This window comes from Mchenga conophoros, linkage group LG7, assembly GCF_057382185.1.
Source record: "Mchenga conophoros isolate Kocher_MC1m ecotype Shallow Benthic linkage group LG7, M_conophoros_male_GT1.1, whole genome shotgun sequence".
Classification (NCBI taxonomy): Eukaryota; Metazoa; Chordata; class Actinopteri; order Cichliformes; family Cichlidae; genus Mchenga; species Mchenga conophoros.
The window spans coordinates 67,587,744-67,602,593 of NC_140532.1; the positions used below are offsets into that span (position 1 = coordinate 67,587,744).

General features: G+C 40.9%; 1 protein-coding gene across 1 annotated transcript; it reads left to right on the top strand.

The window, feature by feature from the left end:
• Nucleotides 1–61: 61 nt before the first annotated feature.
• Nucleotides 62–6,433, top strand: LOC146571674 (uncharacterized). The gene is made up of 7 exons (XM_085281334.1): nucleotides 62–142; nucleotides 2,090–2,679; nucleotides 2,974–3,153; nucleotides 3,532–3,672; nucleotides 3,940–3,994; nucleotides 4,156–4,309; nucleotides 5,395–6,433. The coding sequence occupies exons 2-7, from the start codon at nucleotides 2,242–2,244 to the stop codon at nucleotides 5,540–5,542; spliced, it is 1,116 nt and encodes a 371-aa protein (XP_085137460.1). The 5' UTR covers nucleotides 62–142; nucleotides 2,090–2,241; the 3' UTR covers nucleotides 5,543–6,433.
• The last annotated feature ends 8,417 nt before the right edge of the window (nucleotides 6,434–14,850 follow it).

The window sequence follows — 14,850 nt, forward strand, 5'->3', positions numbered from 1 at the left end:
GCTCCGTTTTGCGAAATACGGAAAGTTTGCTGTTGCGCGAGGCAGAATTTTCTCCCCCAGCCAGAATATTCCGACGCCATTACTTTCAGTGCGGTCAGTGCCTACCTAAATTTCTGCAAGTCACAAGGAAAGTTGGAAACAGGTTGGTTGTGTGGAATGAGAATGAGAATGGAGTGCCACCTTGTTCCCCCTCGTACATTAAATTGGTCTCGATAGGCAGTTGGTAGTGGTGTGTATGTGAGTGGACGTTTGCTGCTAGCTGCGTTAGCATTAGCTAGCCGCCTGCGCTTCGTAAGTACGTCAAAAACCATTTTTTCCCTCCCTCTTACATGAAATTTGGTCTCGATAGTCAGTTGGTAGCCGTGTGTGTTTCATGGTAACATTTGAATGTGTGGGTTTTGCGTTATTTTGAAGCGTGGTTTGCCCAACTAAAGTTAACGTTAGCCCATAAGTTGGATGCGCGCGCTTGTGTGTGTGTGTGTAAATTAGCCACATGTGTGTATTGTTATAGCTCACTGTGTTACGTTATCATGCAACTGAACATGGTAATAATTAAAAGGGGTGATAGTTAAGTAGAATCAGATTTCATTGCAGAAAACATTGCAGCCCAAAGAGAGTGGCCCATGCAGCCCAACGCAGATTACTTATTTGAAGGTACCTGAAAAGTGAATGTGCTTCACTGTGCTGATATAAATTTATTGTTTTCATATTGATTCTGTTCTGATTCTGGCTATCCGTCAATTGGCAAATTCAATCTCTTAAAAATGTTGCCTTGTAACATTTGTGGCTTTAACGCTCGGTCTTCGACTGATTACTTGAAACACTGCCGAACACACAGAAATAATAATAATGTATCTTTTTTATGTGGCCATAGGGATTGCAGAAGGAAGTTTAACACATACAGTAGCCTTGCTGTGCATATGTCACGAGCTCATGTAGACAGAAGGAGCACACAAACATGGAACCGTAATGTGTCTGTACAGTTAAGGTGCTTGTTTAATTTTTGCAGCAGTGAATATGATGATCTTAAAACTTTAAAGTGTCATTTGAGTGGTCACATAGATGAGGGTTTGACTGTAACGTGTCCCTTTGATGGATGTTCTAAGACATTCAATGTAAAGTCATCCCTAACGCATATTTCCAGATACCATAAAGGGTGGGATGTTACCAAGATAGCCCCAGTTCATATATGTGAACTAACAGAACGGTCTTTCCAAGGTGAAGGATCACATGTAGAACCTGAAGAACCTGAAAGTTTTAACATTGATGCAGAACAAAGTGATAATTTCTGCAGTGATCAAGTGAAAGACAACTTCACAGAGAGTCTTGCTCAGTTTTACTTGGGTTTACAGGCAAAATATTTGGTTCCAGCCTCCACAATAACAGAAATAGCAAATGAAATGAGAACTATAAGTGATATTCAACAGGAATATACTGTGGATGCACTAGCCTGTGAACTGGGGCAGTATGGTGTTCCAAGGGAGACTGTAACATCTCTTGGGAATAGTATATACGAGCAGAGCCCTATGCACAAGGCATTACATTCTTATTTTAAAAGGTGCATTAGGGCAAGTAAGAACTTCATAAATGTAACCAAGTCTCTGGCTGAACGGCACCAGTTGCTTCAGGCTTATCAGTCTTGTGGTACCTTGTTTCGTTCCCAGGTTCATGTCTCAGACTCAACACAGTTCTATCCAGAGCTCTATGACCAGAACATAAAGACAGTGGTTGGAGAATTTGATTTGAACTCAAGTAACTCAGTTGTCACAGAGAGTGTGCAGGTTAAAGGCACTACATATGCAAATTGAATGCTGGTCTTACTGAGCTACGCAAAAGGACTACTGCAGTTAGGACAAATAGCAAGCATTTTTGTAAAAAATGAAACTACTGTCCTACTTTTGCTTCGAGGGAAAAATAAAAGTTGCCATCAGCTGTACATGGCAATAATTACTCTATAATTGGTTTTCATAATTAGGTCCATTTGTATTCCTGGTTGACCCAAACTGGACATTGAGGACCAATGTATTAATTGATTTGCAACAATTGTGATGTGTTTAATTTATGGAGATGTTTGTCATGTCATCCATAGATTCACAAACTCCACCGCAGTTCACCCGGCCTGGCCCCTCATCAACACCTGAACCACAGAGGTTTCAGCTGCCCTCAACACCACCTGAGACAGCCGACTCCCCATCCCAAGACGCATATTCTGTACCATGGCACAAATTTCCCTCAAAAGTCATGGATGAGTTGCGTGAAAAAAAGTACATAATGGGGAAAGACAGACGAGAGATGGTTCGGATCGTCGCTGAAGATTACCTCCATAAACACCCAGGAAGACCTGGTAGACAAAAGCTGAGGGAACTCGCCAGTATGATTGTAGGACAATATCCTGCCTCCTTCAAGCTGACAGAGCCATTTGGAAACAAACCTTTTGCAAAAGATGGTTCTGAAACTCTCTTTCGTCAGCTGGAACACAGAATTGAAAATATGAAGAGGCCACAAAGCTCACTGAAGAGGCAAGCAGGGGGTGAAAATTCAACAAAGAAAAGGCCCAGGAATTCAGATCTGTATGGATGTGTGGCGTGGGATCCAATCATTGAGGGGGCCGTGTGTAGAGAAGACCTGCTGTCTAAACGAGATGAGTTGAAACGTGCCTTTCAAACCCAGGATCTTCAGGTGGGTCTGCAATCATCCATTACAGATACAGAAAGCTTTATTAATCCTCGAAGGGCAATTCGGTTCCTACAGTCCACCATCTAGACATACAACCATTCACACAGCAATAGTATATAGCAGGAGTAATGCGATAAGGTCTGGGTCCAAGTACAATTTAGGACACATTGTGAAATTGTAGATCGTCTGTAGATCACTATGCCCATAGTCAATTGAAATTGATACCCTGTTTTATTATTTTAATTGGTTAGTTTGACTAACTGTTCGACTGTTTGTCTAACTGCCTCATATCTTTAGGAGTCATCTGTTCGAAAATTGATGACTGAAACATATCCCATTCAGCGTGAAATCCTCAACGATGATGATACCACTATTGTCGTTGTAAAGGACGAGTGGCCGTTCCTGTTTGAAGTTCCTCACCTGTTTGATCATGCATCTAAACTCCTTGGCTTCTCTGTACAAAACAAGCTGGCACAGGTGTGTTGTTATTGTTATTATTATGATTGTGCTGTGCTGTGCTGTGCTGCTCCATATGGAGAGAATTTTGTCTTTATTAATCAATCAGAAAAAGATTTGCAACCAAAAAGAGAGTTGAGACCAAAAAAGATAAACTGGCAACCAATCAAATAGAATAACTTGGATGAACAATCAAATGGAATAGATTTGAGACCAAAAATCAGGAAGTGACAACCAAAAAAGCAGGACATTTGAGATCAAAACAGAACAGGTTGCAAATGAAAATGAAATAATTCATTTTTATTTTTATTTTTTTCAAAATTCTCTCCATAGCTCCAAACGAAAATGAGTGTTAGTCTTATGTACTTGTACAAAATTAACACCTTGAACCTTGAACAGGAACTTTCCAAAAAAGAAAAGGGGATCAATGACTTCCTTGACTCCAAAGGGATGAAGATGGGCGAAGGTCCAATACAGCTCATCTGTGGCATTTCAAAATACTTCAAGGAAGACTCTTATAAACTCTTCCACAAAAAAGAGGTAGATGTTGTAGATTTTAAACTGTGTGCAAGATAATTATTTGCATCCAGTGGTGAACCAAGTAACCAACCACAGTAGGAAGTATAGATTCCCCTAATTGTGCTGCTGATATTCTCTATAAACTCTCTATCTATAAACTATTTACATTAATGTTTTTGCATAATGGCTACCTCTGTCTGATGAAGACACTAGCAGATAGTCAATTTGCCAGCAGGTTTGTGTGTACTGGAAACATTAATTCATGTATCATGTCTGTCACCAAAACAGATCTCTGCAGATCCTGAAGTCGAACTCCCAGTGACCCCATGCATCCTAATCAGAGGTTTGTAGTTAAATCTTTTTTTGTATCCCAGCAAGCTGTTGTTAGCTGTTGTTATAAGCTGTTGTTGTGTCATATTTATTAAAGAAATGTTTTGCTTGCCTTAAAATATAGGATTTTTTTTTTTTTTTGTAAATGGTACATGGTTTTTATCTGTGTTTAAGGTGACCAGCAATTCAAGATTGCTGTTGATGGGTTACTTGTCAATGACCACATCACCTCTCCCATTGTGGCCTTGAGCTACGTCTTCTCCACGTTTTATGTCTGGAACGTCCAATACCCACCGGAGATGGCTTTTACTCTCGAATTCATGCAAAGGTAAGCACTCATTGTTTGGAAATACTTTGTAAATGTGACTTTGCCGTGCCTTTCTGCACCTGACCTGCTTTTTGTCAATCTACACTAAACCCGTTTGTCTGAGATGTACAAGCTCAAAATGTGTCGCCACATGCTGTGAGCTTTTAGATCAGCTGTTATTGGCTTATGATCCCCCTGAATATGGATTTGTTCAGAGATTTTGTAGCTCCCTGTTGAAGACTATTGTTGGAATAAATGTGTCATATCTTTTTAAAGGGCAGGTAACATGCTTTTTGCTTTAAATAGTGTCCTAAGTCAATCAATAACAAAACAAACATAACATGATTCCAGTTGGGAAATGGAGCAAAAACATATTTTTCTCAGAATGGTTTGTTGACACAAAATTCGTTTGAGCTATCTCTTTAAAACCATTAGCACCTGAGACCAGGTTATGTCAGTGGTGGTCAAACCTTTTCATGTCAAAGACACACAAACTGAAATTTATTTGGCTGCAGACCCCAAACTCAAAATATGTTGTTCCAGGGACCCCCCCCCCCCGAAGGAAAGACTAAACATATTAATTTAAAAAATACTACATAGTGGATTCATGCCCAAATGTTAATACTTGTACTGATGTGTAACGTGCACTGAATGTCACAGTTTCTCCACTCCATGTTTGAATAACCCCCAGGACAGTCCGTGTTCAAATGTGCTGTTACACCTTTTGATAGGACAATGTCAACTGTGTTTTCTATCCCCTTCTGTGTTCTGTGCATTTATAATATCCCTGCATACACATTGAGGATGCATGCTGTCATGTGTTGGTGATAAGCAGACTTCTCACCCTTGCAAACATTTCTGTATATGCACAGTGTGAATGCATGTGTCTTGAAAAGACAAAGGAAGAGAGCTTAGCCACTGGCACCAGCACCACAACAACATTGGGTTCTAGACAGATGGTCAACTAGAATGATAGAGAGGTTCACACATAGGGGCATAGTGAAGAAAACAAATGTAGGATTTTATTGAACTGCTCCACTCCTGTCAAGCCACACTACATGTGCAAACTTTGTCTGCATATCACTATTGTTTTTTTTTTCCCTCAGAGTTTTCTTTGGGGTCAATCCTGAGCGAGGCTCCAAGGCAGAGAAGAAGGGGAAGAAACGGCACTTCATTCCTCCACAGGTGTGCAAGCTGGTTTCTCAGCTGAAGGAATTTGAATGCAAGCAGAAGGAATCTGAATGGGCCATTTGAGCTGTTCTCAGAGCTCAGAAAATACCTTTTTGGACTGAATGTACACACACACACACACACACACACACACACAAAGGCAAATCCAAAAACACGGGGCTTGGGAGTAGAAATACAGATTTTTACAGTATTAGGTGAGTTCAGATGTTTTAACTAGATGCCCACAACACACATGCTGCAGTTTCAAATCCCCCATGTTAAGGGGGAGGGAAGGTGGGCGATATTTGTCATTCCAGTTAAGCTTTTCCTGTCATTGTGGAGTTGGAGGTGTAAGTTTTAATTTTTTTTTAGTTTTAAGTTGTTTTAAGAGTTTTAAAAATCTCTTTATGGCATGTTGCACAGTCATCCTTCTAAGGTCATGGTTGTTATTGCTGCACTGATGTTTTATAGAAAAGTTGTATAATGTAATACTTCTAATGTTCTATTTGTTTTTTGTAGAAAGGTCAGCCACTGGTTGCAGAGCTCTGCCTGTCGGTGTGATATGTGGAGTTGGAGGTGTAGGTTTCTGCATCCTCCTGGAGGGGGCTCCTCATTTTGCACTGACAGGTGAGACAGCAACAGCAATGCTGGCAGTTTTATTGTCTTATTTTGTCATTGTCTTTAACAAATCAATTTGTTATTAATGCCTGTCAGCCTGTGGATGCTAAAAAGTTGCTAGATTTGGCATCTCCCTGTTAAAGGACATGGCTGTACTTCTTTGAGAAAACAGCTGGTTTATGTATGTAAAATTTCTCTGAATGTGAAGGTGATGTTCTGAATGTTTTAATGGTTGTAGTGTAAATATTGCAAATCATTCACCACAAAAAGTGAAATCACTTTAAAGCACTGGCAGCTGTTAAAGGAAATAAATAATTGCTGTGATTCTACATTTGTGCTTTATTGATGGTAAACGGTATAGAGAATGGTACAGAATTAAACATTTTAGGATGACTGAAGTGTCCGTAAATGGTATGGATTGAGTACTTAAATAATACGAAATATTCCATTTTAGGTTTGATGGAACTGTCCGTAAATGGTAAAGAAAAAGTCAGGTAAATCTACGGAAATATCTGTTATAGGGTTTACGGAATTGTCTGTGCAATAACGCCGAAATTTATGGAAAATACGGAATTTTCCATTTTAGGTTTGACGGAAATGTCCGTCAATGGTACAGAAAAACTCGGGTAAATCTACAGAAATATCCGTTTTAAGGTTTACGGAAGTGCCCGTACAATAACGGAAGAAGTGCTGGTAATTAATTACCAGCACTTTTTCCGTTTTATAACGGAATTTTTTTTAACAGTGTAAAGAACGATGTTAGTGTTGATGATCGCAAAGAAAATGGTGTGCTCTGCAGCGAATCTTGAGGCGTAAATGGCTCAGGGTTTCGGGGTCTGAGCCTGTTTTTTATATAGGGTGGTGTTTCCAAAAAGAAAAGGTATGTCGCCAATCAATTTAAATGAGACCCTTCAGGGCTTTTGTCTTCTCAAGGAATTACAAAGGAACCGATACTTCAGACAATAGGCGGGGTCGCCACCCAACTGGTACACCTGCCCCATTTACCTTGTCGAGGAATTACAAAAAGAGCCAATACCGGCCACTTTAAACAATAGGCTGGGCCCTTGTTCGCATGGTACTCTCAACTAGTGATACCCACGGTGGGCTTTTACAATCCTGAACAAATTCAAACAATTAGCCAGCTGTTGAAAAGTTGGAGCGGGTCTGGGCGACTGGTTTTAGAAGTATCACTGTAGCGTTTATTTTCTAAAGGGCTGAATGTTATTTGTGACTATCTGTTGTGTTAAAAACTACTCTGAAACCATGAAACCCCTTACAGAAGAAATGGCCCGTTTGATCCGTTTTTAAATAAATAAAATGCTTGCATCGGTGCAAGGTGTTGACACCGGAATCACAAAATGAGTGTATTTAAAAGACGATTAGTTTGAAAAGAGCGATACTGGCTGCTTATAGCATTTATTTTCTAAAGGACTGAATGCTATTTGTAACATTTACTGTGTTAAAAACTAGCTGGCTGGCTTTGTCTCACTCTTAGTTCAACATTCCGAAATCCCGATTTTTAAATAAAATGATCGCATCAACCCTGGAAAGAAACCCCAGTAGATGTGTAAAAACTAGTTAAATTAAAACTAGGGGTTTGATTAAATGAAACGCTTGTGAACATGCTGACATCACCCATTCAGAAGAAATTCCCATTTGTGCCATTTATAAAATAAAATGCATGCCTCACTGCAAGCTGAGACATTGTCAGATTTAGAAAATTAGTGTGATTAAAACACTATTACCAACACTTTTGACTAGAGCACACCCTCTTTGTTAAGGCGCACTGTGAACCAAAACAGCTTCCACTCCGCCAAGAATGAAACAAGAAACAAAGAATTGCTTTTAAGAACACATGCATAACTGAATGTTGCGATACACCTAAGTGATAAAAATAGTTTAATTAAAAACCCTATGGTTTGATTAAATTAAAACCCCGTTAAAAACACATAAACTCATATAACCCCTCTGATCCCCTGTGGTATTTCCACACCTGAACGCGCATGCGCACACACACACGAAACTGGTCAAATCGGTTTGGTTGGCCGCCATCTTGGACTAGTGCCATCGAATTACTGAACGCGCATGCGCACACGCACGAAACCGGTCAAACCGGTTGTCAAACCGGTTTGGTTGGCCGCCATCTTGGACAGGTGCCATCGTATTACTACTTGCCTCAAGCGCTGTAAGATACATTGACCGCGCCTTCTTTCCCTCCGTCTCCATGGTGACTCGCTTAATCTGTGCTCCACTAATCAGGGCTTTATGTATCCTCGTCCGCGCGCTTCACTTGGGGTTAAAGCAACTCCGCGTTGACTGAACTAATTGTTATCAGCCTTTCTGAAACCGAATATTCCGAGTTGGACAGTTCGGGGTTACTCAACCGTGAGTGTCGTTTTTCACTCTGAGTTTTCTAAACCGGCTTCCTGAAACAGGGCCCAGATAAGGAACGAATGAAAACACAGACTAAAGCACACAGGAGGTGATCAGGGGTAGTGAAAGTGTTGGAGTCAAATGTTAAATGTTGCCATCATTGTACTTAAACTTGTAAGTCTTGGTTCAAACTATATGGTCAAGGACATTCCTTTGTTTGTGACCCCCTCCCCAGCCTGTTGAATGGTGGGGGAGGCTGTAGTCTTTTATTACAGGCACAGCCTATGTGAGGGTTCTGTTTTCTTGTTTAGTAAACGTCCTGCCTTTATGACCCTTTTGGTGAGCAGGGCCCTGTTTCAGGAAGCCGGTTTAGTGCAAACTCTGAGTAAGTATATCCTGAGTTAACGAAAACTCTGGGTTTTCGGTTTCACAAAGCGAGTTTAGATTAATTCTGAGTGAGTCACTATGACGACACACTCCATGAAGTAAACCTGCCCCCTAGCAGGTTTACTACAACTAACCCTGACTGTCTCCGCCCCTTTGTCGGAAACTTGACAGTAGGAAGTGTCGGACATGGCGTGCCACTTCCTTGAAGAGCCGGTAGATGTTGAAGCCCAAATTCTCCGCAGAGCTCTCTGCCGGGAGAGAGTGATTAGAGCGCGTTTGGACATTTTATCATTTCCTGATGATTTCCTGTGTGAACGTTACCATTTTTCAGCACAATCTATAATTTATTTGAATAACATCCTCAGGCCATATATTACGCATGTGACACATCGCGGACATGCTCTCAGTTCATTGCATATTATTTGTATTGCACTTCGGTTTTTTGCAAACGGGAGCTTTCTGTATAATATTGGTGACGCTGAGCACGTTTCCAAGGCTACCGTCTGTCGGGCAGTCAGGAATGTTACAGTTGCACTGAAACGTCTCCTGTACTCGTCTGTGGTGTTCCCCGGTCATAGACCCACAAGATTTATCAAAGAGGGATGCCACAAAATTGCAGGTATCAGGATGAACAAAACTTAATTCATGATGTGGTGATACTTGGACTACTACTTAAATTTTACATTTATTCTCACGGTTCCCAGGCGTGATTGGCTGTACAGATGGCACTCACATTCCAATCATTGCTCCTTCAGTAAGTGAAGGAGACTATGTGAACAGGAAGTCTTTCCACAGCATTAATGTACAGGTACATAGTTCCCTGTAGCATTTCAAACTAACAAATTATTTCATTATAGTAATGGATGCTAATTTGTGTTCTCTGCACTGTGAAGATCATATGTGATGCTGCCAACATTATCACAAATGTGGAAGCCAAGTGGCCAGGCTCTGTCCATGACTCACAAATATTCCGTGAATGTACACTGAGCACAAAATTTGGACATGGTGAGTTGAGAATACTTTAAAATATATAAAGACCAATTGCTTCAGGGACATTTGAACTGAAGTGTATCCTTCTGTCTTAGGAGAGTTCACTGGCTACTTGCTTGGTGATAGGGGGTATCCATGTTTACCCTATTTGCTTACCCCTTACCCTGACCCTGAACCAGGCCCACAGCAGCGATATAATCTGGCTAATTGCAGGACAAGAGCCAGAATTGAAATGACTATCGGAATGCTTAAGGCCCGGTTCCAGTGCCTGCAAAGACTCAGGGTCACCCCAGAAAGGGCATGTGACATTATTGTGGCATGTGTGATTCTTCACAACATTGCCACAATTAGAGGAGAACACTGTCCTTCTGAACCAAACATCAGCAGTGATCCAAACCATGAACATCCTGACCCTCCCACGGACATACAAGATGGAAGAGCAGTCAGAGACACCATATGTCACAATCATTTCCTTTGACCCATCACCTCAACATGTTGAAAGAAGAATAAACAGATTTTTGTTCAACTGGCTTTATTGGTCGCCTGTATTTCCTGTACACAAAGTATTAAAAGATGTAAACCTCATAAAGTGTCTCTGTTGCTTCCTCCTCTGTAACAGCTGTCAATGTTTCTTCATTATTTTCCTGTAGTAAAGAAATAAACAACATTGCTGTTCTACTGTAAACTCATATAATCTGTGGAGTATTACTCACAACTGCATGTTGGTCTGGCTCAACAGGAGGCTGCACCAGATGCAGTACACCACCACCATCAACTGATAGAATATGAGGTTTATACAGGTCACTTATAACTTACAAGGGACCAAATGGCAATTAACAAACATACCAATCACCTTACACTTCATTGTCATTATGCTCTCAAAGACAACCAAGACTGAGGGAAGGCAAAATCAGTCGGAAAATAACTTCACTACAAAATAATCCATTATGGTAAAGAGTTTATCAAATGAATGAGTAGCACTGCAAAGGTGACTGTGAAGAAAGGATGTATGCACATCATGTATTATTTTGAATTTACCCCTTATGTAGGCACTTGTGTCTTGCGGGGTTATTGACTCAGAGGATGTCCCCGCAGAGATGCCTTCGGCCACAGGGCGCCCACTGTTTTGGCTGAGGGCCAACTGCTCAGCCTCTGTGAGTGGTGGTGGTGGAGGACCCCCACCTGTTTTTCGGGCCTCCGCTTTTTTTCTGTTGGCTATAACGGGCCACATTTGAGCATACAGAGTAAGCAAATATGTACTTGTAATGTGCTCAGATAATTTCAATAAGTGCTTACAGAGGGGAAATTAATGTAGCCTCTAACTGCAATTGATTTACATGGGACAAACAGACCAAGCACTATGGCTCATAATACAATTACACCTTACCTGTTTGGACTATATTTTTATATTTCATTTTTACTTGCTGCCAGGAACGTTTGGGGCCTGTTGGGTTGCACCTGCGCTCACATCACATCACAAAATCAAATGTATAAAATAACAAATAAAATAACATATGATAAAATAATGTGTTAAATGGGTGGAAATCCCTCGATCAATGTTTAAATTAACACTCACGCATTGACTCTGTCGGCCATGTTTTGCCATGCATGCTCTCTTTCTTTTGCAGCTGAGGCTGTGTTACTTTTTTCCGTGGAATTTGCATGTTATCAGCATATGCTGCCATCAGAATTTCGGCCTCAAGCGCTGTGAAATACATTGACCGCGCCTTCTTTCCCTCCGTCTCCATGGTGACTCGCTTAATCTGTGCTCCGCTTATCAGGGCTTTATGTATCCTCGTCCGCACGCTTCACTTGGGGTTAAAGCAACTCCGCGTTGACTGAACTAATTGTTATCAGCCTTTCTGAAACCGAATATTCCGTGTTGGACAGTTCGGGGTTACTCAACCCTGAGTATCGTTTTTCACTCTGAGTTTTCTAAACCGGCTTCCTGAAACAGGGCCCAGGAGGTCACACAAACGCACGCCCAAACACACACTCACATGCACACGCATACACACAGACACATACCTAGAAACTAGAATTCTGTGATCTGTTGTGTACACGTAGCCTGGGTTTTGGGGTAAGTCGCGTTTCCTGCCGCAAACGTAAAAGAAGTCCAAGGGTGAAATACACTGCAAAGTATTTATTGGGCAGTACGTGGTGTGTGGATCGTTGACGAATGAAGTGAAATTGTGCGCTAAGCAGAAGTGAGTGTGTCTGGCATCACGGTGTGTGTGAAAAGGTATCCAGCTGGGGCAGACATGATTCTGCAGGTCACCTGCCCAGTGGACAAAAAGAAATAAAATATTTGTGTGGATGAAGTATGAATGATAACATGAAGAGTGTTTGGTGTTTCTCAGTCTGAAACAACTGTAACGCTACTTTCTGTTTTGGAGAAAAGGACAGTTTAAAAAAACAGAGAGATGTGTGTTGTTTTAAGCAGTGATGAGAATAATGAAAATTTGATGACAGAGGAACACAAAAACATACAGAAAATGCATTAACCATGCTAACCCTACATGCATATACACATACAATGATACTCATGAAGACCAGACGGCATCTTAAGCATGAGATTCTGCTTGTCATCTTGTCCAAGTCACTTAGTGTGATGAAAAGTGATGCAAAGACCATTGGACTAATAGCAAATTAGTTTAAAAAAAAAAAAAGATCAAATAATAGCAAACAAGTGTGTAGGAAAGGCAGCTTTAACAACATGTTCTGCTGGAGATGCAGCTCCTCAGACATCGATTAAACCTGCCTAATAACACACACACATGCAATGAAAATCAGCTTGTTACCAAATGCTGAATTTATCCAATGCTGACAAATTAACTCTGTAGGCTGCAGGACAACAGTTTAACTTTTGTGGGGAAAAAGATTCTGGTTTGAACAACCAGTGATCAGACAATAAATTTAGTTGTTAATATAGTAAATTGGGAGATGCTTTCTGTCTGATGCAGCACAAGTAATTTACTGTATGAGGGAAATTCTATTTTTGTGATAACATTTTGAACATGCATTTCTGTTGTCCTGTCAACTTGGTGGGATGGTAGCTGATATGCAAATTAGCTGATCATAATTAGATTAAGGAAAGGTGACTGAATTTTAGCACAAGTGAATGGGATGTGTTGGAGACTCTAAAACACTGAGTTTCCTGTTTTGATGTGCGAGTGAACCCTGCACCCAGATACACAATACTGAACACATAAGAACAAACTTGTTTTGTGAAGTGCATGACAACATGTCACGTGTTTTATGATGAAGGGAAAGAAGGAAAACTGAATAAAACGTGTCTGTGGCCTAAATGAGTGAGCTGATTGTGAGTTTCTGGTGTGTGAGAATTTAAAAAAGAATGGGGAACTGACTGACTGGTTAAAGCTGACAAGACTGACTGATTTAACATCATTGTGTGAAGTTCAGTGGCATGTCCAGCGGGGGGGCACGGGCCACAGCCCCAACCAGACTGGCCACCCCAGGTGCCACCCCGAAGCTAAAACAATAAAATTCAATCAAATGTACGATCATGTTTTCACAGTGAAGCTCAGATATCCGAGTGTAAGTGAATGCAGCATCGGCTTCTGCACTATGAGCATCACCTTAGGAAAGGTAGGAGAGCCAAGCACGAAAGACGGTGTTCTGGGAATCCATCCTACCTGGCAAACCATCCTACCCGTTGTTTCTGCGCATGCGCACAACACGAAATTCAGTGCCAAACCGTCCTACCTTTGTGAATGTCACCTACAAGCATACTTAAACGGCTAAAATTTAGTGGCAAATCGTCCTACTTTTGTTAATAACAGCTACAAGTATACTCTGATGGGCAAAGTTAGGTGGCAAACCGTCATACCTACTTAAATTGGCCTGGAATTACTCTGTGACAGCAGAAATGTGCATAAACTACTTACGGTAGGACGTTTTGCCAAAGTAGGATGGTTTGTCAGAAAACAATTTTCGGCGAAAGAAAATGAGGAGAGAATAAATGTCCCGGTACGTAATATTAAGTTTGTTGAGTTTAGTAAACTTCGGTGAAATTAGAATACAAAGAAAAAAATAACACTTGAAGAATTATTGCAGCCGTCGAATATTTCAGACAGTATGCTACTGAGGGAGCTAACATAAGAGTTATGAGTTATAAGATATAATCCAAGTCGTAACATTGCTGTATGGAGCTGCAGATTTGGTTGCAGGTTAAAGGCCGGTCTGTGAAAATATTGTCGGGCATAAACCGGTCCGTGGCGCAGAAAAGGTTGGGGACCGCTGCTTTAAATAATGTTTCCTTTTATAAAAGTAGGATAATGAAAAAACATTTATCATAAAATTTATTATTGACATGTTTGTGGCAATTAATATGTGAATCAACTAAATGGGGGGGGGGGGGGGGGGGTGTTAGCCCAACTGGTCTTAAACTAAGAAACACTAAAGTTACATTTGAAAACAATTTAAAACAAAACATCCCCATTCTAAAATGTCATGTGACAATCTGATTGGCTTACGGAGTGATGATGTCACAAGGACTTTGTTGCCTTTGATCTGAAGTCTATAAATAGGGGTCAGAAGCAGCAATTAATCAGTTTGTTCACAGCCTTCAAACGTTCGACCAGAGATACATTTGGAAATATTTCTAAGCCTTTTCAGAGTCACTGTGCACGGGCTCCAACATGCCTCCACGAAAACGCCAACAAACACAAAAAGATTATGCTGCCTGTCCTTTGTGTTCTGGCCGGCCAATCTCTCCAGGAGAAATTGTGCGGCCAATCTCTCCAGGAGAAATTACCACGGCTGGTGTCTTATCAGTCCAAAGAGCATTACAGGAAAGTCAGAAGGAAAAATCTGACCTACATTACAAAATTAAACAAATTGAAGAAGAGAAGCTTCAACTAGAGGAAAAGTGCAGACAACTGGAAGCACGAAATAAAGACCTGGAAGAAAAACAGCAACGCCAGCCTGATATAAAAATGATCAACGAGGGCTCGGGAGTGAAGTTTGATGAAGGACGAGAGAAGATTTTTTCTCGTTTTCTT